General features: G+C 46.2%; 1 protein-coding gene across 1 annotated transcript in view; it reads right to left on the minus strand.

Annotated features, from left to right (window-relative positions):
* Positions 1-266: 266 nt before the first annotated feature.
* The window catches only part of LOC146865487 (uncharacterized), an 82,095-nt gene continuing 55,284 nt past the window's right edge, over positions 267-27,077 (minus strand). The window contains exon 4 of the mRNA XM_085640744.1: positions 267-994. Coding sequence (XP_085496870.1) covers positions 805-994 — 190 coding nt within the window. The 3' untranslated portion in view covers positions 267-804. The remainder of the gene's footprint in view (positions 995-27,077) is intronic.

The following is a 27,077-nucleotide window of genomic DNA, read 5'->3' on the forward strand; positions in this document are numbered from 1 at the left end:
ATTCTTCACATTATATACATTATATACATCAGTACTTATAGAGTCCTTACTTTAACATCAAGGAACTCCACCACTTGGTCGATGGACCAATCAGTTGAAATGGTTGATGGTGATTTAGAACCAGCTAAAACACATTCTGACACTTCAGAACATTAGAGTAATCAATACCTTATTAAAAAATCACGGGCTCATTTTATTAATCAATGCTTAGTTTATCTAATTAATTCACTTTCATTAGCATAGTCTAATCTCAATCAAATCAGAATTTGAATGAGTATCTTGAACACAAATTTACATGACTAGTATATTTACCTAAATTTGAATATTGGTGACCATTTTCAGAAGAACCTGTCAACCCACAGCTTAATACAATCCCTTCAGATGAAATTGTCCGGTCAAACTCAAATTAAGACCCAAATAAATCCGGAAAGTCTCTCTCTCAGCACGACTCAGTCCCAAACGTAGCCAAGGGACCAGGCTGTCGCGCTAATAAATCGATCCAACCATCCCCCACGTAAAATTTTGGAGAGAACCCCCCCCTTCCCCTTCTAAATTTCCCTTTATATATTCTTTTCCCCTTACTTCTAGAACAATGTGCAACAATTTTTGAAGTAAAAGTGTTCTGATTGGCTAAATCCCCTGAATTTTCTAATAAGGTTTTATATTCCCATGTTTTCTTCGTTCCCATGAGATTGAACATGTCATCTCCCAAATTGTATTCTTTTGTACCGTTCTCAGGCGAAAAGTTCCAAAGTAACAACATGTAGACCTCCGGGTACAGGTCGCTATTGTATTTTCAGTCATTCACACTAGCTGGGTCCTGGCAATCCTCCACGCTCCTATCCTTGACAAGGAACGCATCGTCTTGTTGTTAGAGGTCGCCTGGAGATCTTCAGAGCCATCCGAGTCTGCGCAGTAGGCATTGTGCTGAAATGACGGTGGCCACTTCTGAACTCCATTTTGAATACTGCGGCCTAGTAGGCCCGAATGCCAACTTAAGCAAAAACAAACATAAAGGTAATTAATATATGGAAATGAAGATTCTAATGTTTAAACCCACACTAATTCCAATATATATTAGCATTTGCCTAGCTTGTAGCAACATTTAAAGCAATAATATTCACCACTCCGCAACACTAGAAGCACAAACCATCACAAAAGCAACATAAATCATGCAATTCTCTATTGCAACACCTCCTACAGTTAGTTTGCGTACCACAGTTAATCATTAAATTTATTAGCCATGCACTTAGCATTTTAGTCCCACGTGTATCTTGTTTTTATTAAGGTGCAAAAGTTGGTTAGTCATAACACTCCAAACCATTAATATATGTAAATATTTAGAATGATTACGTAATTAGTATTTTCATGCAAAATAGAGAAGGTATACAAATTTTTGCTTTACCTGCTCCACCATCCGTTTCTGTATTTAGGAAACTTGGGGCCATAAGTATAGTTTACTGGTGGCAATTAGCAACCGGTATTTTTGCAACCAGTAAAGAATTTTAAAAATTCAATCATGCACTAATAGGCGGGTTCTTAAAATTCTGAATCATGGTGGGTTGGAATCAGTGGCGTAACAAAGGCCCATGCAGCCCCCGCTGTGCGGGGGGGCCCCAGAGCTCCAAGGGGCCCCATCAGCACTGGGCCCTGGCCTAAGAGCTCCCATGTGAGTCCAGAGGGGGGCCCCTCTGTGTACTTTGCAGGGGGCCCCCTCAAGTTTCCTTATGCCACTGGTTGGAATATGACATACTTCTTGCATACTAATGAGATAAATTGCAAATTCTGACTATCTTTTTGAGTCCATCACAGAAATGATGGCCTGTTGGGGTCAGCAGACCACCATGTCTGTTATTGCTTTTTAATAAACTTTTCCTTAAACGTTTTTCTCAAAGGGATCGGGACTAAATTAAGAAAAAAAGCTCATTTCCTAAGTTTTTAAAGTTTGTTAAAACACTTCATTCTTCACATTCACAAAAGGGAAGGGGGTCCCAAGGGCCCCCCCCCTTTTAAATCTGAGCTGGTAAAAAAAATCAATGATTTGAAACCAGATTTCCGTCGCAGAACACGCCCCTTACAGAAACTGAATTTGTATCCATTTGGAAACCCATTTTAGGACTCAGAAAAACATTTCGGACCCCTAAAATGGGATTAGTAAATAAGAAAAAGAATTTCAAATGTCACAAACGCTGAATTGGAGTGTTTGTGACCATTATAAGGTTTAGCACATCTGCCCAAGATTCTTAGTCGTTTGATTGTCCAAAAAGTTTAGTTTTTAGCAGTTTCCAGAAGGTTAAGTAAGTTGTCTGTGCTCTGGTGGCTGCACAATAGTACATCCCAGAGTTTAGAACCTTGTGAATGCTTCCATGGGGCAAGAAGGCACACTGCATAGAATTATATAAGTAATAGAAGAGGCACTTTTAGAGGGTCACAGCTATGATGATGGACCCATATGGAGGAAAACTCCTTTAGTGTAGATTGTTACCAACACAATTCTACTAGATGACATAGATTGCGTTCGTGAGACTCAGCAAGCCACCAAACTCCCCCTGACATCAGGAGAGAAAACAGCCAAGCAGGATAACAGTTCCAGAGTCAGATGATCCACAGGAAGTTGGTCCAGAGCAGCTATGACATCAAAAATAGCAAAAGCTGCTCTATGCAACAGAAAATGCAAAATTCACAAATAATAATCCAAATGTGCTGAGGAACATCAAGCACAACAAAGCATACAAATAATCAGGGAATTAAAATGTTTTGTGATGTATCCACCATTCCCAGGAGTTGCCTTTTACTAGCCAAAACCTCAGAGGAAGGGAGCGTGTCACACCTTCGTTTGTGACGTTCCTACGATTCCCAACGCACAGATCACTCTGTTGTCTTGGGCACTTTATGCAGTCGAGCCCACCTCACACTGGGAGATCATGACATCTATGATCCCACTAAGCAGATGCCCTAGTTTGACATACATAAGTATGGATGCCCTACTCCAAAACTTGCACCCCACACGCCTCTGGGACGCTGCAGCCCAGAGACTCCTCAGCAACTTCAGCAATGACGGCCCCCGGGGAAGTGAAGGTCGCAGACCAGTCTTTCCCCAGGGCTATTCGCGCAAGGCCGGAAGGACAAGGTGGGGGAGGGTTTAGAGGATTGGGGAAGGGGCGGGAGTTTAAGATTGTATATAAGGTGTCAGGAGAGGAGGATCCGGCCTCTTCCTGACACCTTAAGCACCACCGGGGGGTGTAGAGCAAAAGTTTGTCAGTGAAGGTTAGTTGGGTCGGTGGGGCGATTTATTGGGGGCATGGGGCATTATAAGGGTCCACGATGCTGGAATTGTGTGTACCCCGCCGATCTGGTGGGCGGGAAAAGCGGCATGGGAACAGGCTGTGGGTCAGTTTTCCTGGCAAGGGGTGTGGGTCCACGGGCACCTGGTGGGCTGCTGCAGTGCCCTGCGTGGCGATATAGGTTCGGGATGGGGGGGCCTTTGTTCTGGCCTAGGAATTGATTCCCTGGTTCGGCCTTGCTGTGGAGATGGGCAGGATTTCCACCCAGTTACGAGGGGCAGACCCCGAGGGAGCGACGCAGGAGCCGTGTACGTTGCTCCAACACATGAGGCCACTGGGCCATCTTCCCCCATGCCGGTCAGTGCAGGCTGCAGGTGCGCACAGTGGGAGTGAGGTAATTCAGTTTTCGTATTTAGCCACCATTTTGTGTCTTTCCGCCATTTTGTGTTGTCCTCACTCAGGCAGTGCGGGAACGAGGTGTTGTTTTCCTTCATCCTACTGCAATGTGTCAAATACCCTCCTGCCTCTGTTTATAGCTGGTGTCAGGGTCTGGCCGACTCCACTAATCCTCGTCTGGTTTGACTGATCCCAGTCTCGACTATCTGTTGGTTCGCACCATTCTTTCCTGACTTTATCTTATCCTCTGGCCTTCGCTATTCTTTACTCGTATTCTCTCGTTTCACAACTGTCCTCCGGGGCATACAAATGTGTCCTGTCACCTGCAAGTCGACTTATAAACACTATCACTGATTAACTTGTGGGGAAGGGTGACAAACACAGTTGGAAGGGAGGCTTATTTGAGTTACTTAATATCTTGTTTTCACATTCTTCTCATTGGTTGACCCTGTATGCATTGGAAGTGTTCTTTGTGAATATGTGTGTTATAAAAGATTGTGCGCCACGAAGTAAAGTGGCAGTCTCCTAAGAACATACCGAGTGTACTTCTGGGACAACTGTACTTAGCTGCAGCTAATAAACCTTATCTTCTACGCCTAACGGAGTGTCCCGTGTCTCTGTTCGACAAAGCAGGTGAACTCAGGAGATTAAGGCGTACCCTGCACCACCAGGCCCATAAGGTCTTGGTTCTTCAATCTGGCACCCGAACGTGGGCCGGCTTCAGAGGTAGCAGTTCTGCCCGAGGATCGTGAGGAGCCCCGCAAGATAATTCTGGAGGAATCGCGAACCACGTCAAGCGACCCCTGTATGTCGAAGTGGTCCGAAGGTCTTTTGCAGCGTGGTTTCTCCTTTCTGACGGCTGCTGACGACTGCTGCCCTGACTGCCACCCTGCTTTGGTCCCTTTGATGATGTTTGGTATCGCGAGACATTAGACGGGCCTCTGTTGGCGTAAGAAGACACTTAGTTAAGTATTGGTGGGTAGCTCCCACTATTTTGTTTTGTTTTGATTTGGGCCTTTGAGGGGTGAGTACGTTTGTGCTGTATTATTTGATTTAACCCCTTGATGTTTGTGAACAGTCCAGTGAAATAACGATGCCTGGTCTGAGTAAGTTTAGGAAGTTCTGTTGCCTTGGTTGTAGTAGGGATTCCCGGCTGGAGGACTCTTGTCCGATTCCTCCAGTTGGAACTCCCACCTATGAGCTTTATTCAAAACATGGTGTCGGCCCCATTGCCTTTAATAAGGCATGGATCCAATACAAGAAGAACGATGGCGTTCTACAGTGGCCACAAAATGGTAGTTTTGAGCCTGACATATTAGACAATTTGGAAGCGATATTATTTAAAAGACAAGCCCGGCCGGCAATGTTTGACTCTGTCCGCCTCTGGCGTAAAGAAGCCAAACAGAAAGAAATTAAGCACGCAAAACGAGATAAGAAAGCACAAAATATGATGATTATACAGGCTGCACACTAGTTTAAAGATAATGAGATTGATAATGCAATGGAAATTTCAGAAAGACAGCATCGTATGGCAATAGATAGATGCTATCCAGTGTTGCCTAATTCCCCTTCTGATAAAAGTAAGGATCTGGAGGAAGACCCTTTGATGTCTCACCTATTGAGATTGCCTCCGCCCTATGTACAAGGTGCTAATGCACCCCCGTTGTTACATCCTGTTCAGTTGCCTGTTGTCCCCCCACCTGTTCCGGTTCTTCCACATTTGCCCCTTCCGGTATTGCCACTCCCACCTCTCGTGCCACTGATTCCTTTCTCTCCATCTCCTGAACATCAATCTTCTTTGCCTTCGGCTCCCCTTATAACTGCCAGTTCCTCTCCTGTATCGCCTAATACCTTGTCCCCTGTCCTTATGTCTAATTCTCCTACTGTGCGCAAACGAATAACAGATACTGTCTCTGGCTTTTTGTCCCCTTTCTTTGGGACTCTGAACATGTCTCCGACTTTCTCTCGAAGACAGTCTCGTAGTCAACTTCCAGGTTCCGACGAACGGGTGGTGTTGGACTCTCTCGCTCACAAATGGATCGAGAAGGGTCCCCAGTATAGTGTGAAAGATATCATGATCACCTTTCATCAGTGGGATGCGCCCACGCAGAGATATGTATTTAATGCTATGTGTGACACTTTTGCTAAAGGATGGGAGGATATGGATTTGGGTTTACTTCCACAGGGTCTGTTGGATGTTCAGGCTAACTTCGATAAAGGACTCATTGTGGGTTCTAAGGTTGAGGACGCCGTAAGGACACTTGTTACTTTTAGGTCGTTATTTTCTTCACAAACTTTTCTTGATTCTGATCCTGCTGTTCGGCAGACATTGAAACATTACCCAATGAGAGAGGTTTCTCCGATATGGAGGGAAGAGGTTGCGCAAGCAGGTAATAATCCAGCTATTCCCGCTCACTTCCAGCATATATGGGTACATGTCCCCTGGAAGAGATCTGATTTTTTAGCCCTCAAACAATCTTTACCGGATCCCGGATCCCCGTAAAAACCCTGCTGATTACTATAAAGAATTGTCCCAGACTGTTGATGCCTGTATCATGAATTTAGCCGATATTGACATGTTGATGGGAAATGTAGTCCCACAAGCGTTATGGGCTCGGATTCGTAGAGAGGATCACGCTCAGGAATTGGGTGGTAAATGGAATGCTATAACTGCCTCGGATAGAGCACAAGTGGGTGGTGCTAAACCTGATGTTTTGATCACAGAACTCCCTAGTAGGATTATTACTTTAATGAAAACAATGATGCCCGCCTTACGAGTTAATTGGGATAAATTACCTGCGTGTAAACAGAAGAAAGATGAGAGTGTCTCCGATTTCTTCACTCGTTTTGAGGAGACGTTTATTGATCACAGTGGTCAGGATATGACTACGGAGGGTGGACAGCGATTATTTGTAGATAAATTCGTATTTAATTTGCTCCCCGAGTTGTCACATAAATTAAAAGACTCTGAAAGTGCATGGGCTGTTTCTTCTTCTGCTCAGATATTGGCTACTGCTCAATACTACCAAAAAAGGGATAAAGAGGAAAAAGATAAGCAAGAGAAAAAGACTAAAGAATTAAAAACGAAGGTTCTTCTGCAACAAGCTTATCCTCCTCGCTCTGCTCAGCGCCAGTTTCAACAGCCTCCCCAGTTTCAGAGTGTGTTTCAAAAGCCTGAGCCCTATATTCCGCGGCCTTTGTTAGGTCCTAACCAATGCGCCTATTGTAGGGAGGAAGATCATTTTAAGAATGGCTGCCCGGTTTTATTACAGCGTAATGGAGGATTATCTACTCCACGAGGTCGTGGTGGTTCCCAGTTAGCGCCCAGGAGTAGAGGTCGAGGTATGACGCCCCAGACACAGTGTTCCCCTCCACATCCACATTCTACGAACTACTTTGCTCAGCAAAATACTCAGTCTACACAGTATTACAATGATGATTACTGTGTTGAAGGTGAGAATGACGGTCTTCACGCTAACTAGGACAGCCATAGACAAAGTGAGGGAGTTGTATCGATTCCAGTAGATCAGAATGGGCCTTATGTTAATGTCACTACAATGGGTGTTTCAGAGCCATTTCTTTTAGATACTGGTGCGATGAGAAGTTCTATTATTCACTCCAAACTCCCTGGGGCACCTTTGTCTGGCTTAACAAACGTATCCATAGGATTTTCTGGCGCCCCAGTTCATAGCCCGGTTTCTTGTCCTCTGCCTATTTCAATTGGTTCTTATGATTTGGAAGCTCCGCTTCTTTTAACGACTGGTTGCGGCGAAAATCTGTTGGGTTTGGATTTATTGAAAAGACTGCATGCAACGATATATTGTTCTCCTTCTGGTGTACATCTCGTTTTGGGGCGAAAACTGACTTCTCCAATGTATTTGTCTAAAGATAAATTTCCACCTGAATTGCTCTCTCTCCCTGCAACACTTTGGGCTATGGGTCCAAATGATGTTGGTTGTCTTGAGATCCCACCCTATGTCGTTACCCTCAAGCCCAATGATAAATTGCCACGCATCACTCAATACAAAATTCCCAATGATGGTGAAAGAGCACTTTTTGCTATTATTTATGATTTGGTTCAGAAGGGTGTGGTTGAGGAGACGAGGGGAAATGTATGCAATAGTCCTGTTCTCCCGGTTCTTAAACGCACTGATCTTTCTCAGCCTCCTGTTTATCGTTTTGTTATTGATCTCCGGGAGGTTAATAAAATTGTTATACCGCAGTTTCCTGTTGTTCCAGATATCACTGCCCTGTTAACTATGATACCTGCCTCGGCAGCTTGGTCTTCTGTTATTGATCTGAAAAATGCTTTCTTCAGCATCCCCATTGCTGAAGAGAGTAGGGATATTTTTGGCTTCTCTTTAGGAGGCCGAAGTTTCCGGTTCAAGCGCGCACCCCACGGCTATTGTGAAAGTCTCTCCATCTATAACCAAGCTCTGAAGTGCCAGCTCGATGCTTTTCCTTTGCCGCCAGGTGCTACCCTTATTCAGTATGTGGATGATTTATTGATTGCTGCTGATTCAGAGGATATTTGCAAGAATGTGACTATTGCACTATTGCGTCACTTGTCTGACCTTCACCATAAGGTTTCACCTTCTAAATTACAATATGCCCGCCAAGAGGTTACCTATCTAGGTCATCTCTTGTCGAAGGAGGGAAGGTGACTGACCCCAGAATGTATTCAAGCAATTGCACAAATGTCTGTGCCATCCACACAAAGAGAAGTGCGTGCCTTTTTGGGCATTACCTCTTATTGTAGACAGTGGATTCCAAATGTTTCTTTGTTGGCTAAACCTTTGTTGGCACTCACTTTGAAAGACACACCCCAACCCCTTCCTTGGACTGACAAATGTCAGAAGAGTTTTTCTGATTTACATGCTGCTCTGTGCTCTGCTCCTGTGTTGGGTACTCCGGATTACAGTAAGCCCTTCACGCTCTATGTCCGTGAAAGAGAGGGTTGTGCGTTGTCAGTCTTAACACAACGATTTGGAGACAAGCAGCGGCCATGTGCCTACTTTTCGGCTACATTAGATCCAGTAGCCAAGGCATTGCCTAGTTCTCTTAAAGCTACAGCAGCAGCAGAAATTTATATTCGTCAATCGGCTGGAGTGGTGCTAGATAACACTCTTATTGTTATGGTACCGCATGCAGTGGATACCTTGCTAAATAGGACGAAAACGCAGCATCTTACAAGTGCTCGCTTGTCTGGGTATGAGCTGACGCTCTTGGCTAGTCATGTACACATCAAACGATGTAACACTTTAAATCCAGCCACATTGTTACCTCTTCCAGAAGAGAAAGGTATTCAGGAACAACATGATTGTTTTCTCCGTACTGAGGAGGAGACAAAAGGTAGGATTGATTTGAAGGATACACCACGAATGGACCCAGATGGGATCCTATGGGTGAATAGTTCTTGTTTTAAACTCCCTAATGGTGAAACAACTTCAGCTTATGCTGTTACCACCTTGCATACAATCGTGGAGACAGCACGCATCAGACATAATTCAGCTCAGGCGGCTGAACTGATAGCTTTGACCAGAGCGTGTGTGTTATCTAAGGGGAAGAGAGTGAATGTATATACCGACAGCCAGTATGCGTTTGGTGTGGCACATAGTTTTGGTCGTTTGTGGAAGGAAAGAGGATTCTTTACCTCCCACGGTACTAAAATACAGCATGGTCAGTTGGTAACTGATCTTCTTGAGTCACTTGCTTTGCCTACCCAGATAGCAATCATAAAGTGTAGTGCGCATTAGAGGATTACTGATGATGTTGGTCGAGGGAATGCTTTTGCGGATGAGGTAGCGAAAGAAACAGCCAGAGATGCTATGAGTCGCATGTATGTTGCGGGCCCTGCAAATTGGGTCAAGGAAAAAGGAATGTGTGAGGATACAATAGAAAGTGTGAGATCGATTCAAGGAGAGGCTACAGAGAAAGAGTTGAGTAAGTGGAAAGAGAGTACAGGAATGTTAGACGCGATGGGATGTTGGATAGAATTGTCAGAGCATCAGCGTTGGCTGTTACTAGATGCCTATGTACTGCCTGTAGTTGCTATGGCACATGGTCCAGCCCTCATCAGTGCGAAAGGAATATGTAAGCTTCTGGCTCCAGTGTGGCTGAACGAAGGGATTTCAAAATGTGCAGATAATTTAGTAAAGCATTGTATTGTTTGCTTGATGCATAATCCAGGAAAGGGAACCCCAACTCCAGCAGGTCATTTTGCTCCCCAACATATCCTTTTGAGGTGTTGCAAATTGATTATATTCACATGGAACGATGCAACAATCTCAAATATGTTTTGGTGGTGGTGTGTGCCTTCTCCAGATGGATAGAGGCCTACCCCCTGAAAGACAACACTGCTTTGTCCACTGCCAAAGTTCTTCTAAAAGAGTTCTTCCCTAGGTTTGGTTTGCCACGCATTGTCTGGAGTGACAATGGAAGTGAATTTGTGGGCCAAATTATGAAAAAGGTGTGTACCGGTCTTGGTATCGGGCAGAAATTCCATGCGGCAAACCATCCCCAATCAGCGGGTTTGGTAGAGTGCTATAACGGCACTCTCAAACTTAAGCTTGCAAAGGTACAGGCTAGCATGGGACTTGCCTGGCCCGATGCTTTACCTTTGGCTCTCCTATCCACTAGAACAACTGTACATTCTCGTTTGGGACTCAGCCCATACGAGGTTGTTTTTGGGCGCCCGGCTAATGTTTGGGGAGTCCCTCACCCTAAAAAGTATTCTGACATACAGTATCCAATGCTGATTGACTACTTACATGACCTCACCACTAAATTACGTGTTCTTCACCAACAGGTTCAAAACGCTTTACCAGAGGCCTCCACAGACCCAGGTCATTCTATCCAACCGGGAGACTGGGTCAGTGTGAAAAATTTTCAGAAGACAAGGAATTTGGAACCTCGTTGGAAGGCGCCTCGACAGGTTCTTCTGGTGACACGTACAGCAGTGAAAGTAGAAGGGAAAAAGAACTGGATCCATGGCGTGCACTGGCGTGCACTGCAAAAAGGTGCCCTTGCCTTTTGACCAGTGGGTCCGTAAGGGTGTAGGTGATTTTGAAGGCGAAAGGGTCCCCCGGTTTGTACCTTTCAGTAGTGCACACCTAGATGGAGCTCGGTCAGAGAAAGAAGATGACGACGTTTTGCAAGAAGCCGTACCGCCACATCTCCGATTGAACACTACAGATCCACAGACACTATTTCAAACTGTACTCAACAGAACTCGATATAATTTAAGGCCTAGACTGGTCAAGGACACCTGAAATTCTCATCTCTTTCGTGACATGTATCATCTGTCCAGGTTGCAGGGTCACGGTAGGAGTCTTGGTTCGTGACCTGTATAGTGGCTAGGCCCCCAGGACTTGCAGTGTCATAGGACGGCTAATAATCACAGCCAAGTGAGTAAGGAAGATTGCCTTGAGCAACAATTTTAGAGGATGGATGTCAAATTGGGAAAGAATAATAAGAAGGAAGAGATGAGAAAAAAATATTGTAAATTAGTGTACAGTCAATGTGGCATAAAATTGTGTGTTTTTATGTTTTCTAGTATCTTATTGGCTTGTATAGGTTGGATTGTTCATGCTATGCAGCATAAATCTGTTCCTACTTCTATTTCCTTGCCTTTTCATTCTACTATCTCCCCACATCAATTACATACGCTTCCCCAACATGAACTAATCAGGAGAACAGAATACTTTAACAATTCATTTGTCCAGTTGTTGCATCAACACCAATTGGTAGTCAACACAACCGACTGTTGGGTGTGTGGACTTATGCCTCATACCACAGACAAAGGGATGCCATATTTAGCCCTTCCATTTTCTTATGAAGGTTCCGCTTGGGCCTATTTTGTGATGTTTTCAAATGCATATCAGAACCGATTTAGACGTCCAGTTGGTTCATATGGTAGTGGGCAAGATTTTAGTCATAGTTCTCTGATAAAAGGAATAGTGGCTATGGCTAGAATTGTAGAGAATAGTAGGGTTCCTGTTGATGAGAAACGGGCATACGATGGTTGGAACGTGACTCGTTACGCTACTAGCCTTACAGATAGAGTTAAACAGGGAAAATCTCCACCGATTTGGACTGTGCCTCATCAAGGTAACTTTTGTTTACAAATGAATGGCCAGACTACTGACACTGGACAAGGAAGTAATGTTTGTTTGCATACATACATTCACACATATCAGAATTCACCACAGTTAGTACCATCCCAGGGCACGTATTTTGTCTGCCACGATAGAGCGTACACGTGGCTACCGACGGATTTTTCAGGAACATGCTATATAGCCTTTCTTCTCCCCCCTACATACACTGCCCCTTCGGGACATCACAGAAACAGATATGGCAGAGGGATTATTGATTCTAAAGACACGGCAGGACAAAAGGGAGGGGATTTCCTAAAAGGATTTCTCCCTTTTTAGGGCCCAATGGCCAACAGTAGAAACATGAGACAATTGGTTTGTGTTGTTGAGACTACCATAGATGTCACTGTGTAATCTCACAGCTGAACTTCAAGCGGATCGTCTCATGACATTGCAGAACCGGATTGCTCTGGATGTTATTCTTGTGGATTGTGGTGGAGTTTGTAAATTGATCGGATCTAGCTGTTGCATTTATATACCTGACGACGCCCCTACGGTATACCAAGCCATCTCCAAATTACATGTGATCTCCGAGTCGATTCATCAGGACGAAGGAGATTGGTCTTTATTGGAATGGTTTTGGGGATTACTGTCCAAATGGGGATGGAAGGTATTAACATTCCTTGGAGTGATTTTGGCCATCATTTTTTCCTGTTGTCTCTGTATGCAGTGTGGCCCCGCCATCTGTGGTCTTTTTGCCACTATGTGTGTCCCAAGGTCTGTGTCACGGAAGACGGAGAGCATTAAAATGAGTCTGTGTGTCATGGCCATTGACGTCGACTCAGATTAAAATGAGTCTGTGTGTCTTTCCTGAGTAATGGCAAAAGGAGGGTCTGAGGTAATTCAGTTTTCGTATTTAGCCACCATTTTGTGTTGCCCTCACTCAGGCAGTGCGGGAACGAGGTGTTGTTTTCCTTCATCCTACTGCAACGTGTTAAATAACCTCCTGCCTCTGTTTATAGCTGGTGTCAGGGTCTGGCCGACTCCACTAATCCTCGTCTGGTTTGACTGATCCCTGTCTCGACTATCTGTTGGTTCGCACCATTCTTTCCTGACTTCATCTTATCCTCTGGCCTTCGCTATTCTTTACTCGTATTCTCTCATTTCACAACTGTCCTCCGGGGCATACAAATGTGTCCTGTCACCTGCAAGTCGACTTATAAACATTACCACTGATTAACTTGTGGGGAAGGGTGACAAACACAGTTGGAAGGGAGGCTTATTTGAGTTACTTAATATCTTGTTTTCACATTCTTCTCATTGGTTGACCCTGTATGCATTGGGAGTGTTCTTTGTGAATATGTGTGTTATAAAAGATTGTGCGCCACGAAGTAAAGTGGCAGTCTCCTAAGAACATACCGAGTGTACTTCTGGGACAACTGTACTTAGCTGCAGCTAATAAACCTTATCTTCTACGCCTAACGGAGTGTCCCGTGTCTCTGTTCGACAAAGCAGGTGAACTCAGGAGATTAAGGTGTACCCTGTGCCGCCAGGCCCATAAGGTCTTGGTTCTTCAGGAGGGGGATGGCATAATGCGGCAAGGTTTTCAGGAACCCCCCCTCCCTCCCCCTCTTACCTCGCTCGGGTGCTTGTCGGCCCTTCAGCGGGTCTGATTCATGGCAGCCAGCGTCGCCCGCCCAGCCGCGTCTCCCGGCCACATCTCTCGCGGTTTGTGGGCCCCCCCTGGTGTCGTGACGAGGCGAGTACTAGGGACGAACAGGGCCCTGCCAGCATGTAGCCGGCCGCGCGTGTGCGGCGCGCTGCGCTAGATTGGGGGTTTTCTGTCGGGGGTAGCCGGGGCCAGCCTGCCCCCAGTTGGTGGAGAGGCGGGTATTTTATGTGCCTGCACAGCACAGGCCCTGGCAGACAACACCGCAGCGTGGGGGGCCAGTGGGCTCCCACTCCATATTGAGCCTTGGCGGGAGGACGTGCAGCAGTTTTCACCCCAGGGTCGTGCGGCATGCCTGGACCAGGCAGCCTGGGTTTGTTGGGGGGGGGCTATTTGGGGCAGACTATGTTTGGGAGGGCGAAGCTGAGCCAGGTTCTGGAATTTTTTCTGCGGAGGTAGGGGGCCCTCTAAGAAGGGCGTGCAGCAGGCGGTAGGTGTGCCAGGGCCCTCCACCCCCCATGGCCAGCCCGGCACAGTGTGGTTTGGGGGGGAGGGGGCCACAGCTGGTGCACGATCCCTGGGTAGGGGTGAGGTACTGCCAGCACAGCATGAGGCCCGGTGGTGCTAGGGACCCTCCAGGCTGGAGCAGCCTGGGGGGGCCAGGACTGGCAATTGACACCGGCAGAACGGGGCATCGCCAGTGGTGTGCATGACGGCCCCGGGGCGCTGGCCAGAAGCAGTAGGGGGGACCGCGGCAACCTTCCCTCCAACGAGAGATCGCGTAGCGCATACAACAACGTGATTGATAAATTGGTGTCAGACGGTGGTATGGTGAGAAGATACTGAATATGGTTTTCGGGTATGGGGGGGTGGAGGTAACCAGATTGTTTTAGTTTTACAGGAGGCGTGTACGGCCTCAGACAGAACGGTGGACAGGAAGCAAGAGGGCGCAGCAGCGCCGGTCATGATGTGGAGGTCCCGGACGGACTCTCAGGTAACGCACTAAGGCAAGGGGCATGGGTCAAAGGGAGCATGGGTATGAAGGGACCTCATCCTGGGGTGTGTGAGGGAGTTGGTACGGTGGCAGTTGCAGTGGCGGCATGCTGCGTGGGAACTGGGAGCCTGGCGAATTGGTGGGGATGGCATTTATGTACTGTTTAATAAAGTCTAAAATGGTTGCAACCTTGTCCTAATAAAATGGCCTTTTACACTTCAAGTAACAGCGTGGAGTGTAGTTATTGTGCGAACAGAAGGACACGCTCTGAATGTGGGCAGTGAACAGTTACATGCGGAGCAGGAATGCGCCCCAGACTCCTTCATCTCAGAAACCTGCACACATTGGGTAACTTCTAGTTCTTTGCTTAGCTCCAGGAACAAATGTGACATGCTCGTGATGCCTTTCCACTGAGTCGTTTAAACAGGAGCTTGCATTTTACCATATTTTATGCTGCAGGTACTGTAGGCAGGTGTGTAGCTTCAGGGTGGGAAAGCAAAAGACACACAATTGATGGACGTAATGCAGAACAAATCTAAACATTCACCCCCAGTCCAGAGATCTGGGCTAAATCCATCATTCTTTTGCGCACCATGCCACCCCAGTTTAGACCTGGCCATATGCAAATCAGTCTTGACCCTGTGCCTCATGGGAACAGTCCAGCCCGAACTGCCAAGCCAGGTCCTCCCTGGACCGGAAACAAGCATCCTAGGACCGGTTTCGGGGTTTCACTCCTCTTCAGCCAGAATAGCTTGATTCGAGTGGGGCAGGTGTTTGGGGTGGAACACCCCCCAAATAAATGCATTCTTAGCCTGAGAGTTGGGTCTGGCGGCCCTGAGTCCAGTCTCCTATGCCTTTGTTGGTTTTTCACTTGATCCGTATTTGACTAAAAGCTTTTAACTTGTATTTTTTTTTATCAGTAACTTAGACAGGGGCCACCTAATACAAATCAGTACTGAAACTCTTTCTCATGGGATCGGTTTATACCAAGCCTTGGTCATCTGATCCCTTCACCCTTCTGCATACAGTTTTTTAGTAAGGAAATTTGCGATTCACACCCCTCGAATTTCACTGACTAAGCCACGCCCCTGACTGTAGGTTCAGGAAATAAGAGCTGTCTGATGGCGACCTTCTTGGAAGATGAGAAAGTGATATCTAATGTCAGCAACTGTGAAGTCTAGCCATTTTTTAAGTCGAGCCTAGAGTGAGTAAGCACTGCTCTGCGAAGTGTGATGTATCTACAAAATGTTCTTTAACCAAACCCATCAATTGGCATTCCTTCTGTTTTTGCGCCTTTAAGAAATGCTGCCTTTGCCTTTTTAGTGGTGCATTGCTTGTAATTGTTCCACATTTATGTATTTGGTTCACGCCCAGGCGATTTTGCTCATTGTTCCTTCAGATTGACCATCACGCGTTCATGGTTCCTCCTGGTCGACCATTGCAATGCAGCAGCACTTCCTCTGTTCTTTCCCCCTTGATTTAAACTGCATGCTTCAAACAGACGGCCATCTTGACTGCTGCGTGCTTCTCTTTCTATTTGGCATGTTTCTGCTCAAGCAAGTGTTATTGCAGTTTAGGTTTCCTTTTGTTTTTTCACAGACAGCGATAGTAAGTCACGTGTGGGTGGGAATCTGCTAATGTGGTCATATGTTCACACCTGGGAGACAGGTCACCGCAAGCACAAAAGACAAATAGAAATGTTACTCTAGAGATTGAGATGTCATTTGAGATGTCATCAGTGATGTCATGAGTGATGTCACTGACCATGTCATGAGTGATGTAATATGTGACGTCATCAGCAGTGCATTGCGGGCGCACGAGTTATAGTTAGCTGAACTAACTATAACAGGAGAATTTCAATGGTTTTGTACGAGTGAAAAGTCCAGCTAACTATAACGCCCCTGAAACCTATGGTTTTTTCAGTGAATTTCTAAGGTTTTTTTAAATGCTAATTCCTAACTATAACGTGCCTGAAACCTATGGTTTTTTCAGTGAATTTCAAAGGTTATTTAAATGCTAATTTCTAACAGAGATAGGACACGTGAAGAAAGAAGAAAAAACGCACAGAAAGAAAAAAAAGAAATGCAGAAAGAAGCAACAGAAGTCCTCAAAGACAAAGAAAAGTGCAGGAAGAAGGATAACGTGCAGAAAGAACAAACAGAAGAGCAGAAAGAAGCCTTGTTGCAAAATCATCCTGTACCCTCAACTTTTTCAGACAGATACTGGTGGTAACTGAGTCTGACTAACCAGTCCTAGAGCCAGTGCTATGTTAAAAGACACTTAAAATACAGTGAAAACACCTACATACACTAGGGAACACTATGCGTTGGGGTCCCCCTGTGATTAGCATGACCTCCTCTGTAAGCCCCTAGTATATAATAGGGCAGGGGGATTAAAACTACCTCTTAAAATGCGCCACAGGGAGTGTTTGCACACGTCACCTCAGGCCCCGTCCACTCCCTTCCCCACTGTGTAAACACGCCCTGTGGGCGTTTTAAGTTGGGAGATTAAGTCCCCTTGAATCCTGAGGGTCCCTAGGGTCCAACTAGCCCACTAGGTACCTCCAGTAAGCGCCACAGAGCTGCGTTGCAGAGAGATGTAAAAAGGGGCACAGCCTAGACCACCTCTCTGCAACGCAGCGCAGTGGCGCTTACTGGAAGCACCTGGTGGGCTAGTTAGCCCCAGGGGCCCTCAGGATTGAAGGGGAATTATTTCCCCAACTTAAAATGCGCCATGGGGCGTGTTTGCACACATCACCTCAGGCCCTGTCCCCTCCCTTCCCCACTGTGTAAACACGCCCTGTGGCCGTTTTAAGTTGGGAGATTAAGTCCCCTTGAATCCTGAGGGTCCCTAGGGGCAAAATAGCCCACTAGGTACGTCCAGTAAGCGCCATTGCAGAGAGGTGTAAAAAAGGGGCACAGCCTGTACCATCTCTCTGCAGCACAGTGCAGTGGCGCTTACTGGAAGCACCTGGTGGGCTAGTTGGCCCCCAGGGTCCCTCAGGATTGAAGCGGAATTATTTCCCCAACTTAAAACGCGCCACAGGGCGTGTTTGCACACGTCACCTCAGGCCCCGTCCCCTCCATTCACCACTGTGAAAACGCGCCCTGTGACCATTCTAAGTTGAGAGATTAAGTCCCCTTGAATCCTAAGGGTCCCTAGGGTCAAACTAGCCCACTAGGTACCTCCAGTAAGCGCCACAGAGCTGCGTTGCAGAGAGGTGTAAAAAGGGGCGTGGCCTTAGAACACCTGTCTGCAACGCAGCTCCCTGGCGCATACTGGAGATACCTGTTTGGCTAGTTGGCCCTCAGGGACCCTCAGTACTGAAGGGGAATTAATTTCCGAACTTACAACCCGCCAGGGGGCGTGTTTCCAGAGTGCTGCAAGGAGGGGGCGTGGCCTCCGGCGTGATGCCGGTCTTTTATACATTCTTTTTTTTTAAGAAGTGGGGCTGTGTGGCCCCCCTTCTTTTCTAATTTATTGGCCCTGGGGACCCCATCCCCCAGGGCCTGCCCCCTAATTTTCTTCTTAGAAAAAAAAAATTTGGAAGGGGGCCACGTGGCCCCCCTCCCGAGGCCTTAATCAGCCCCGTGGACCCCATCCCCCGGGGCCGGCCTTTGTTTTTTATTATTTTTTTAATATATTTATAGAAACACCTAGGACATGCTGGACAAACCGTAAGTACCTATCACTATGACGATTTGTCTGATATTCATTAAAAGGCAACTATGTATACAATGAATCCACGTGGAATGTATTTACAGCGCAAGTGAAGCTCTGATGTGTCTGACGCCCTACCGTGACTAATCCCGGCGCCCCTGCCAGTGGGTACTCTCCAAGTAGACACCCTTATCGTTTATTTATACAAACATGGGTAGCTATTGACGGGCTCATTTAATACACACGCACACCAAGCCATTCAAAGGGGATTTGACACAAATTTGACCAAAACTATGCAAGAAACCCCCCTCACGGTTAATAAAACACACATCCACCGCCGGATGTGTAATACTTTTTATGTTACTCTCTGGAAAGGAGATGAACCTCACTTGAGAGTCACAGCACGCTTCTGGCTGAGCCCAATGCTGTGTTTCACCCACCAGTGCCCGCCGAGTGCCACACACCTCTGTGTTGTATTCCACCACCTAGTGCGTATGCTATGACACTCTCTAGCACATGTGAACTGTAACACCATCCCGTGAATATGTCATGCCACACTTGCCTTCGCATGGGTTATATTGCCCCATCTAACGTGCCTTCCTCGATGCCTATGTTATAACGCACAGCGCTATGCCATACATATTACAATCTGGGATTCACATCTTTGTCACAGTGCATATGCATTGTTACACTCCCAAGCACATATTTTATATTACAACTTTAGAGACTAGTTAGGTTACACAACACTGCCCTGTGCATATTACACTCCAAGGTGCATATCGCATAGCACACGCTAGTGCCTATGCTATCTCGCTCTCTCCAATGAATCTGTCATTGCGCACAATGGATTGCAGATTGTATTTCATGCCCCGGTTCATCTTATATCACACTTTTTGGTGCATAGTTTATACCATACACTATATCTAGTTTTCATTTTCAATCGTGCTCTCAGGACTATATTCTATATAACACTGCGTTCACCTACCCTTTTCACGGGCATTACATTTTGCGATGGGGGGTGGAGGGTCAGGGGGTGTTTCTGCCAAGTGAGCCCGGAGTCACAGTCACAAACGTCCTCTTCTTCCTGAATAAAAGTGAGACTATGCTGCATACTTGTTCATATTTTAAGTAGTTTGCACAGACACACATTTTAAAAACAATAAAGTTCCTAATACCCGCCTTCTCTGAACAGTTAGCTTGCTGCCCCATCCATCTCCTCCCTATCCTCTGTTGTCTGAATCCATGGACTAGCCTCCTCCCTCCTGCCATGCATGGTCTGATGTGCTGCCACTGCCCTCCATTTAGCATGATGTACCAGTCCACTCCTCCTGCCCTCCATTGCCCAATTCTATGCCCCATCATTGACCTCCTGCTTAGCCTCTGTGCTTAGCGTGCTGCCCCTATTCTCCTTCCCACTGCCCTCCGATGTCTTTGTGCATGCCCATGCTCCATCCTTTTTGCCCACCATGTTCCATGGACCTGCCACTCCTATCTACTGTGAGTGTTCTGTTGAGCTGCCACTCCCCTCCCACCTGTCTAGCATTGTCAGATGACTGTAACCTGTCCCTGCCACCTCCACCCTGCCTGTCCACATTCCATGCCCCTATCCCCTTCGTCCTGTCCTCCATGGTCCATTTTACTGCCACACCCTTCTGCCCTCCCTGGTCTGTTGTGCTGCAACTGCTCCTCCTGCCTGCCCCACATGGTCTGTTGTGAGGCCCCTTCCCCTGAACTCTCTTGTCTGTGCCCACGTCCTGACCCTCCCTTCTATCCTCCATGGTCCTTTGTGCATGCCCCTGCACCCTCCTTCTTGCCCATCATAGCCATTATGCTGCCACTAACCCTCCAGCTTGCCATGCATGGTCTTCTGTGCTGCCACGGCCCCTCCCACCTTCCCTGTGTGGTCAGCTAGCTACCCCTGACCCCCTCCCACCTTCCCTCCATGGTCTGTGTGCATGCCATCATAGTCTCACTGTTGCTCTCCATGATGTGTCTTGCTTCTAGTGCCCATCCTGCCTGATCTCCAAGGTCATCTTGCTGCTCCTGCCCTGCCCCCTTGCCCCTCAGCCCTCTGTTTCCATGTGCAGACCCCTGTTCCCTTCCTCCTGGCTTGTCTGTTCCATTGTAATGCTCCTGATCCGTCCCTCCTGCCCTTTATGGTATGTTATGCTGCAGCTTTCTCTCCTGTCTGTCCATTATGGTCAGCTAGCTACCATTGCCTCTTTCCCCTCTGTTCTCTGTTGCCCATGTGCAAGGTCCTGTCCCCTCCCTATTGCTTTCTATGGATTGTTGTGCTGCACTCCCGTCCTGCATGCCCTGTGTGGTGTATTGTGCTGCTGCAAACCCTGATGCCTGCCCTGTAGGGTCAGTTTGGTGCACCTCTCCATGTCCCTCCTGTCCTCTGTTATCCGAGTCCATGTCCCTACCCCAATTTCTCCTGCCTTCCATGATCCAGTGTACCATACTTGCGAACATTTTGAACTTGGTAAGAGGGAGATTTTGAAAAAAACTGGGGTATTGATTTTCCCCTTTGAGTTACATTGAAAAAGAGGAGATTGTAGACAGGAGACAGATCAAATAAAGCCCATTTGAGCTTAAAAACATTGGACGTTTCCTGGCTGCATCGGGTCTGTTGGCATGTATGGTTGTGCTACCACCGCCTCTTCCTTCTGCCCACAATGGTCTATTATATTGCCACAGACTCTCTTGCCTGTCCTGTATTGTTGGTTTGTTGCCCCTGCCCCCCTTTCCACTGCCCTCCATAGTCTGTTGTGCTGCCACTGCCCTTCCTGCCTGCCCAGTGTGGTCAAATTGTTGCTTCTGCACCCTCCTACCTGCCTTCAATTTTCAGAGTCCGTTCCCCTGGCCTCTGCCTCTCAACAGTATCCTAATGAACAACTAGATTGCTAACATTCTAAATTTATTACAAAAGTGTGGCACGCCTGACGTCATCTTGATGTAATCAAAACTGTAATACCTAGAGCATTTCCTTTAGAAATTACATATATGCGAGGGTCTTATTTGCATCAAAATTATGGTTAGTGCTCTTAAAAACTAAAATGAGGACATATTTTCTGAGTTTTCAAATAGCGACAAAGCACTTTTGAATTATTTGTTATCTTTATGTTTTTTTTATCCAGTTGACCACTTGATTAAATGTTGCACTTAGGGGAGAGGACGTGGTGTTACTTCCAGAGCTGCAGACTTTGCAACTGGGGAACCAGGTTGGAGTTTCTGCTTCAGCTCGACATTCTGTGATTCTTGTCAAATCACTGAATCTCCCCATGTCTACAACCAAAATTAAATTGTTCTTGTGTGATGTAACCAATGTTCATGTAAAGCACTCCAATACCTGACAAGTCTGCACTATATAAAACTGCAAAAACAGAAAAAAATAAAAAGTGTTTTGCACACTTCTGTCATTGGGCTACATGTGGGCTATGGTTCAGTGACTAAATATTGAGGGACATAATATAGAAGGCCCAAAATATCGACTCCAAAATATCAAAGTACAGAATATAGAATCCCTATATACAAACAGGTAAGTACTAAAATATCGATTCCAAAATATAGAATGTTAAAATATAGTTAACTAAAAGATTTTGTTGGATAGTGAGAGCGTAAAAATTACAATTCACCCTCCAGTGAGTGCAAAAGTAGGGAAAACGTTGGATGGCATAGGGGTAAAAATTACTATTCCCACTCCAAAGAGTGCAACAGTAGGGAAAGCGTTGGATAGCGGGAGGGTAAAAATTACTATTCCCACTCCAGTGAGTGCAACAGTAGGGAAAACGTTGGATAGCATAGAGGTACAATTTACTATTCCCACTCTAAAGAGTGCAACAGTAGGGAAAGCGTTGGATAGCGGGAGGGTAAAAATTACTATTCCCACTCCAGTGAGTGCAACAGTAGGGAAAGCGTTGAATAGCGGTAGGGTAAAAATTACTATTCCCACTCCACAGAGTGCAACTGTAGGGAAAGCGTTGGATAGCGGGAGGGTAAAAATTACTATTCCCACTCCAGTGAGTGCAACAGAAGGGAAAGCGTTGGATAGCGGGAGGGTAAAAATTACTATTCCCACTCCAGAGAGTGCAACAGTAGGGAAAGCGTTGGATAGCGGCAGGGTAAAAATTACTATTCCCACTCCAGTGAGTGCAACAGTAGGGAAAGCGTTGGATAGCGGGAGGGTAAAAATTACTATTCCCACTCCAGAGAGTGCAACAGTAGGGAAAGCGTTGGATAGCGGGAGGGAAAAATTACTATTGCCACTCCAGTAAGTGCAACAGTAGGGAAAGCGTTGGATAGCGGGAGGGTAAAAATTACTATTCCCACTCCAGAGAGTGCAACAGTAGGGAAAGCGTTGGATAGCAGGAGGGTAAAAATGACTATTCCCACTCCAGTGAGTGCAACAGTAGGGAAAGCGTTGGATAGCGGGAGGGTAAAAATTACTATTCCCACTCCTGAGAGTGCAACAGTAGGGAAAGTAATGATTTAATATTAAAATAAGATTCAATTAATTATCAATGCCAATAAAATAAAATAATTACAAATAATTACCAATTAATAAAAATTAATCACCATTGAAAACAAATTAATTACCAATTAATAAAAATTAATTAATAATTAATTATCAATTAATTATCAATACACATAAATAAAAAATAATATTTACTTTATTACAATTAAATTACTTCCCACCCAATTCCTCTATAAACCCACAACCAGCTCCTATTAATAAAAAATACAATTAACATAATTTTCAATGAATCAATTAATAAAAATGAATTACCAATTACTAAAAATGAATTACCAATTAATACAAATTAATTAACAATTAATAAAAATTAATTACCAATTAATAATTATCAATCAATTATTTATCAATACATATAAATAAATATATTGAATTCACTATAATTAAATTACTTCCCACCCTATTCCCCTATAAACCCACAACCCGCTACGGAATTATATTACGCAAAAATTAAATTACATAACATTCATTACTTTTAAACAATTAAACATGCATTACAAAAATAATACATAATTTTAACACATATACTACCATACATAACACAAAAAAAATCGATATTATGGAAATCGATATTTTAAATTCGATATTATAGAAATCGATATTTCATGCCCCAATTTCGATATTATGTCCTGTCTATATTTTGGATTTTATATTTTGGTTGTTTACCTTGGGCTACATCTGGGTGATCATTGTGCTGCATTTGGGCTCTTTTGTCTCTGGTGGCCATCTTGGGAGATTTATTTGTTATGAAGTTTCCTAATTTTCTCATTTACTGCAGTCTCCTCAGTAGGAAATGCTTTCAGTTTTTTACTTTGATTCCATCAAGAAGGTATTCAGATATGTCACACATTTGCCATAAATTCTGAATGTTAGCACTCTAGTTGCTCATTAGATCACTGTGGTAAAGCTACTGCTCACCACAGAAGTCTGCTGCTGGTATTGAAAGTGCATGTTTCAGTCTGCTTGTCAGAATTGTTTCATGAAATACAAGAGGATTTGAGAAGTCACTCAAAATGTGCCCTCATTTTTCTTTCTGCAGCGCTTATCATACTTTCTAAGGCAAAATGAACCCCCTCATTTTGTTCCTTTTTAAATTAAATGTTTTAAGAGTTACCACTTTATTCCAATCAAGATGGCTTCAGGTGTGCAATATGTTTGTCATAAGTAGGACTGTTAGCGCTCTAGTTGTTCTTTAGAACACTCTGGGAAGCTGCAGTAGAACACAAAGGAATCAACTGACAGTCTCTGCCCTTGTTGGATGTACATGTTTTACTGAGAATGTCCGACTTCATTCTCACATGACTGAGAAAGATAATGTGAATTTACAGAAAATATGCTCTCAGTTTAGCTTATAGATCACCTTCCAAACCTCTGTGGGAAAAGCATGAGAAAATAGATTTCTCCCAAACATGATTCATGATATCCCAGCAGAAGGCTTTTTCACATGGTAAAATCACCTTAGAACACACCACAATTCCTAAAATGAGTATGGTACCATCAACAAATGATTTATAATGTACCTAAAGTCTTAAAACCTTCTATTAACTGCAATGCTTTTTAATGAGGTGCTATCATGTATATCGGTCCCAAGATGGCTGGCAACACTTCTTGGATGAAGTGCCGACAGCCAATCAGATCTCACGATGAGATGTGTGGTTAGGCTCCGCCCAGATATATATGTGATTTTACTTTTGATTTTCTCAGGAACACCTGAACGGATTTACACCTTTTAACCAAAAGGCACGACTCTGAACCAAGGGCTACATTTTTGCCAAATTTGGTGTAATTCCGTTCAGCAGTTCGGGCTGTAGCTGCGATTAAAGGTTCCTATGGAAAATTGCATGGGGAAAACACGTTTTGGGACCCCCCTTTTTTCCTCGGTGCCCGCTTGACGAATCAACCCGAGACTTGCAGGATAGGAGCGGACCGGAGCGCCCCACCAGTTTTAAAAATTTCGCGAAGATTCGTCAACTGGCGCTAAAGTTATTCCGAATAGAATGTTGCGGTTTCCTATGGATAATAGGTCCTAACTATAACTACCTACTGGCGGCCGCCAGTAGGTAATATATATATATATCGCCAGTAGATAGTTATAGTTAGGACCTATTTTCCATAGGAAATCCGCAACATTCTATTTGGAATAACGTTGGCGCCGATTGACGAATCTTCGCAAATTTTTCCAAACTTTTGGCCAGCTCCGCTCCGCTCCTACCCTGAAAGTTTTGTGGTGATTCGTCAAGCGGGGGCCAAGAAAAAAGGGGGGTCCAAAAACGTGTTTTCCCCATGTAATTTCCCATAGGATCTGTTGTCGCAGCTACAGCCCGAACTGCTGAACGGAATTACACCAAATTTGGCAAAGAGGTAGTCCTCAGTTCAGACTCATGCCTTTTGCTTAAATGGTGTAAATCCGTAAAAGTAGTTCCTGAGAAAATTAGAGTTAAAAGTTAGTGATATCTATGTCCGGGGAGGATCCGCAGATCCTCCCCGCACCCTCCCCGAACCCTCCCGAGCACGAGCTGAATGCTAATTGGCTGCCAACACTCTGAATCAGGAAGTGTTGGCAGCCATCTTGTGCCTCGGTAGAACCGAGGCTCAAGAAAGCACAAAAACAAAGACGCAAAACGCGACAAGGGGGCAGAGTAGAAACACCCTGACCCCCTAGGCCTGCTCAAGGGGTCCCACAAGGACCCCCAAGGCCCAACATTTTATTTTTTTAAATCGCGGGATGCGCGTAGGGTCCGCGCATCCCGCTAATGAAAAAAAAAACGAAGCGCGGACTCCCGCGCTTCGTTTTTATTTAGACCCCGGGGGGGCCAAGTCCCAGGGGCAATGTGTTTATCATAATGGGGGGCCCCGGGGACCGACACCCCCGGGGATTAACTGAATGTATGCGGGGGGCTCATGGCCCCCCCGCAGCCCCGTGGACCACCACCCCCCGGGGCTTGTTTTAAAAAAAATAATAAAATACCAGTGTGGGGGGGCTTGAGCCCCCCACACGCCCCGGGGACCGCCACCTCCCCGGGGCACTAAATATTTAAATAGGGGGTCCGTGGGAGGAGCCTAGCGCTTGACCAAGATGGCCGCGTGAGCTCTGAGCTCCCGAGACCCTCGCGCCCTCCGTCGACTATCCTGTCTCTAATCCTGTCTGTATGCATGGCATCGTGTAGATGACCTGCCAGGGAGGCGATTGATGCTACCCGCGGTCGGATCGCCCACCGGGAACCGGAGTTATGCATGGCGGAAGATTGCGGCCTATCTCCGAGGAATGCCAGGGCCTAGAGTTGGCAGGACGCCCGACTTCTAGTTGAACAACAACGGCCAGGCGAGGTGTGAACTGTCGGATGGAGGTCCCCGTCCTTTCACTTTCGCTTTCTCTCCCTTTGTCTGCCCTGCCCCTGGAGAGCTCTTGGTGGCTTCATTCTCCTTTGGACGCTCTACATGCTACTCTGGCGGCCCATTGCAGAACTGATCACTCCTGATTCCTCTCGCTGAGGGAGGGCCGTCTTATCTGAACCGACCTGCTTGGTACCAACCATGTCGGGCAAAGCAGAGGTGGATCGGCTGAAGCCTAAATCTACCAGACGGGGTGCCTATACTCAGGTCAATAATATGGACCGCTATGCTCTGCAGAAGGGATCACCGAGTGGGTCGAGCCAGTCGCCAGATACCCAGAAGGAGGCCTCGCCCTTGGCCCCGGAGCTCTCGCTGCAGGATGTCATGGGCGCGCTTGAAGGGATGCAGACTTCGATTGGGAGGCAGTTTGATGCCCTGGCGCATAAGGTGGATGCCATCTTGGTGGATGTCAACCTGATCCGTGCGAACTTGGGCAAAACGAATGAACGGGTTAAAACCCTGGACCTCAAGACCACGGGCCTCGCCGATGATGTCGCGGAACTGCAGACCGAGGTTCGTAAGCTGAGGACCGAGAGTGATCTCGCCGCCCGCAGGCTGGAGGACTTTGAGAGCCGGGCCAGGCGCAACAACGTGCGCGTCATCGGGGTCCCGGAGTCCTCGGATGAGGCTTCGGTTGACCTGCTCGTCGAGGACTTGGTGCTTAACCATCTGCAGCCTAAGGGTCTTGGGAAGTTCTTTGCGGTTGAAAGGGCCCATAGAGTGCCGGGTGGGAGGCCCAAGGTGGGAGCCCCACCGAGGCCGATTGTCGCCCGGCTCTTTCATTTTCGAGATCGGGACGCTATCCTGCAAGCATCGAGGGTGACGGGCCCGGTCCCCTTCCAAAACGCGTCGGTGAATTTCTATCCGGACTTCACCCAGCAGGTGCAGAGGCAGAGACAGGGCTTTCTGGGGGTGAAGCGGCGACTTCGGGAGAGGGATCTGAAGTATGCCGTGCTCTTCCCTGCCAGACTACGTGTGGTGTACGAAGATCGGACATTCTTCTTTGAGTCTCCTGTTATGGCCGATGAATGGCTGGACGCTTTGCCCCGGCGGC

The sequence above is a fragment of the Triturus cristatus genome, chromosome 2_1 (genome assembly GCF_964204655.1).
Source record: "Triturus cristatus chromosome 2_1, aTriCri1.1, whole genome shotgun sequence".
NCBI lineage: Eukaryota > Metazoa > Chordata > Amphibia > Caudata > Salamandridae > Triturus > Triturus cristatus.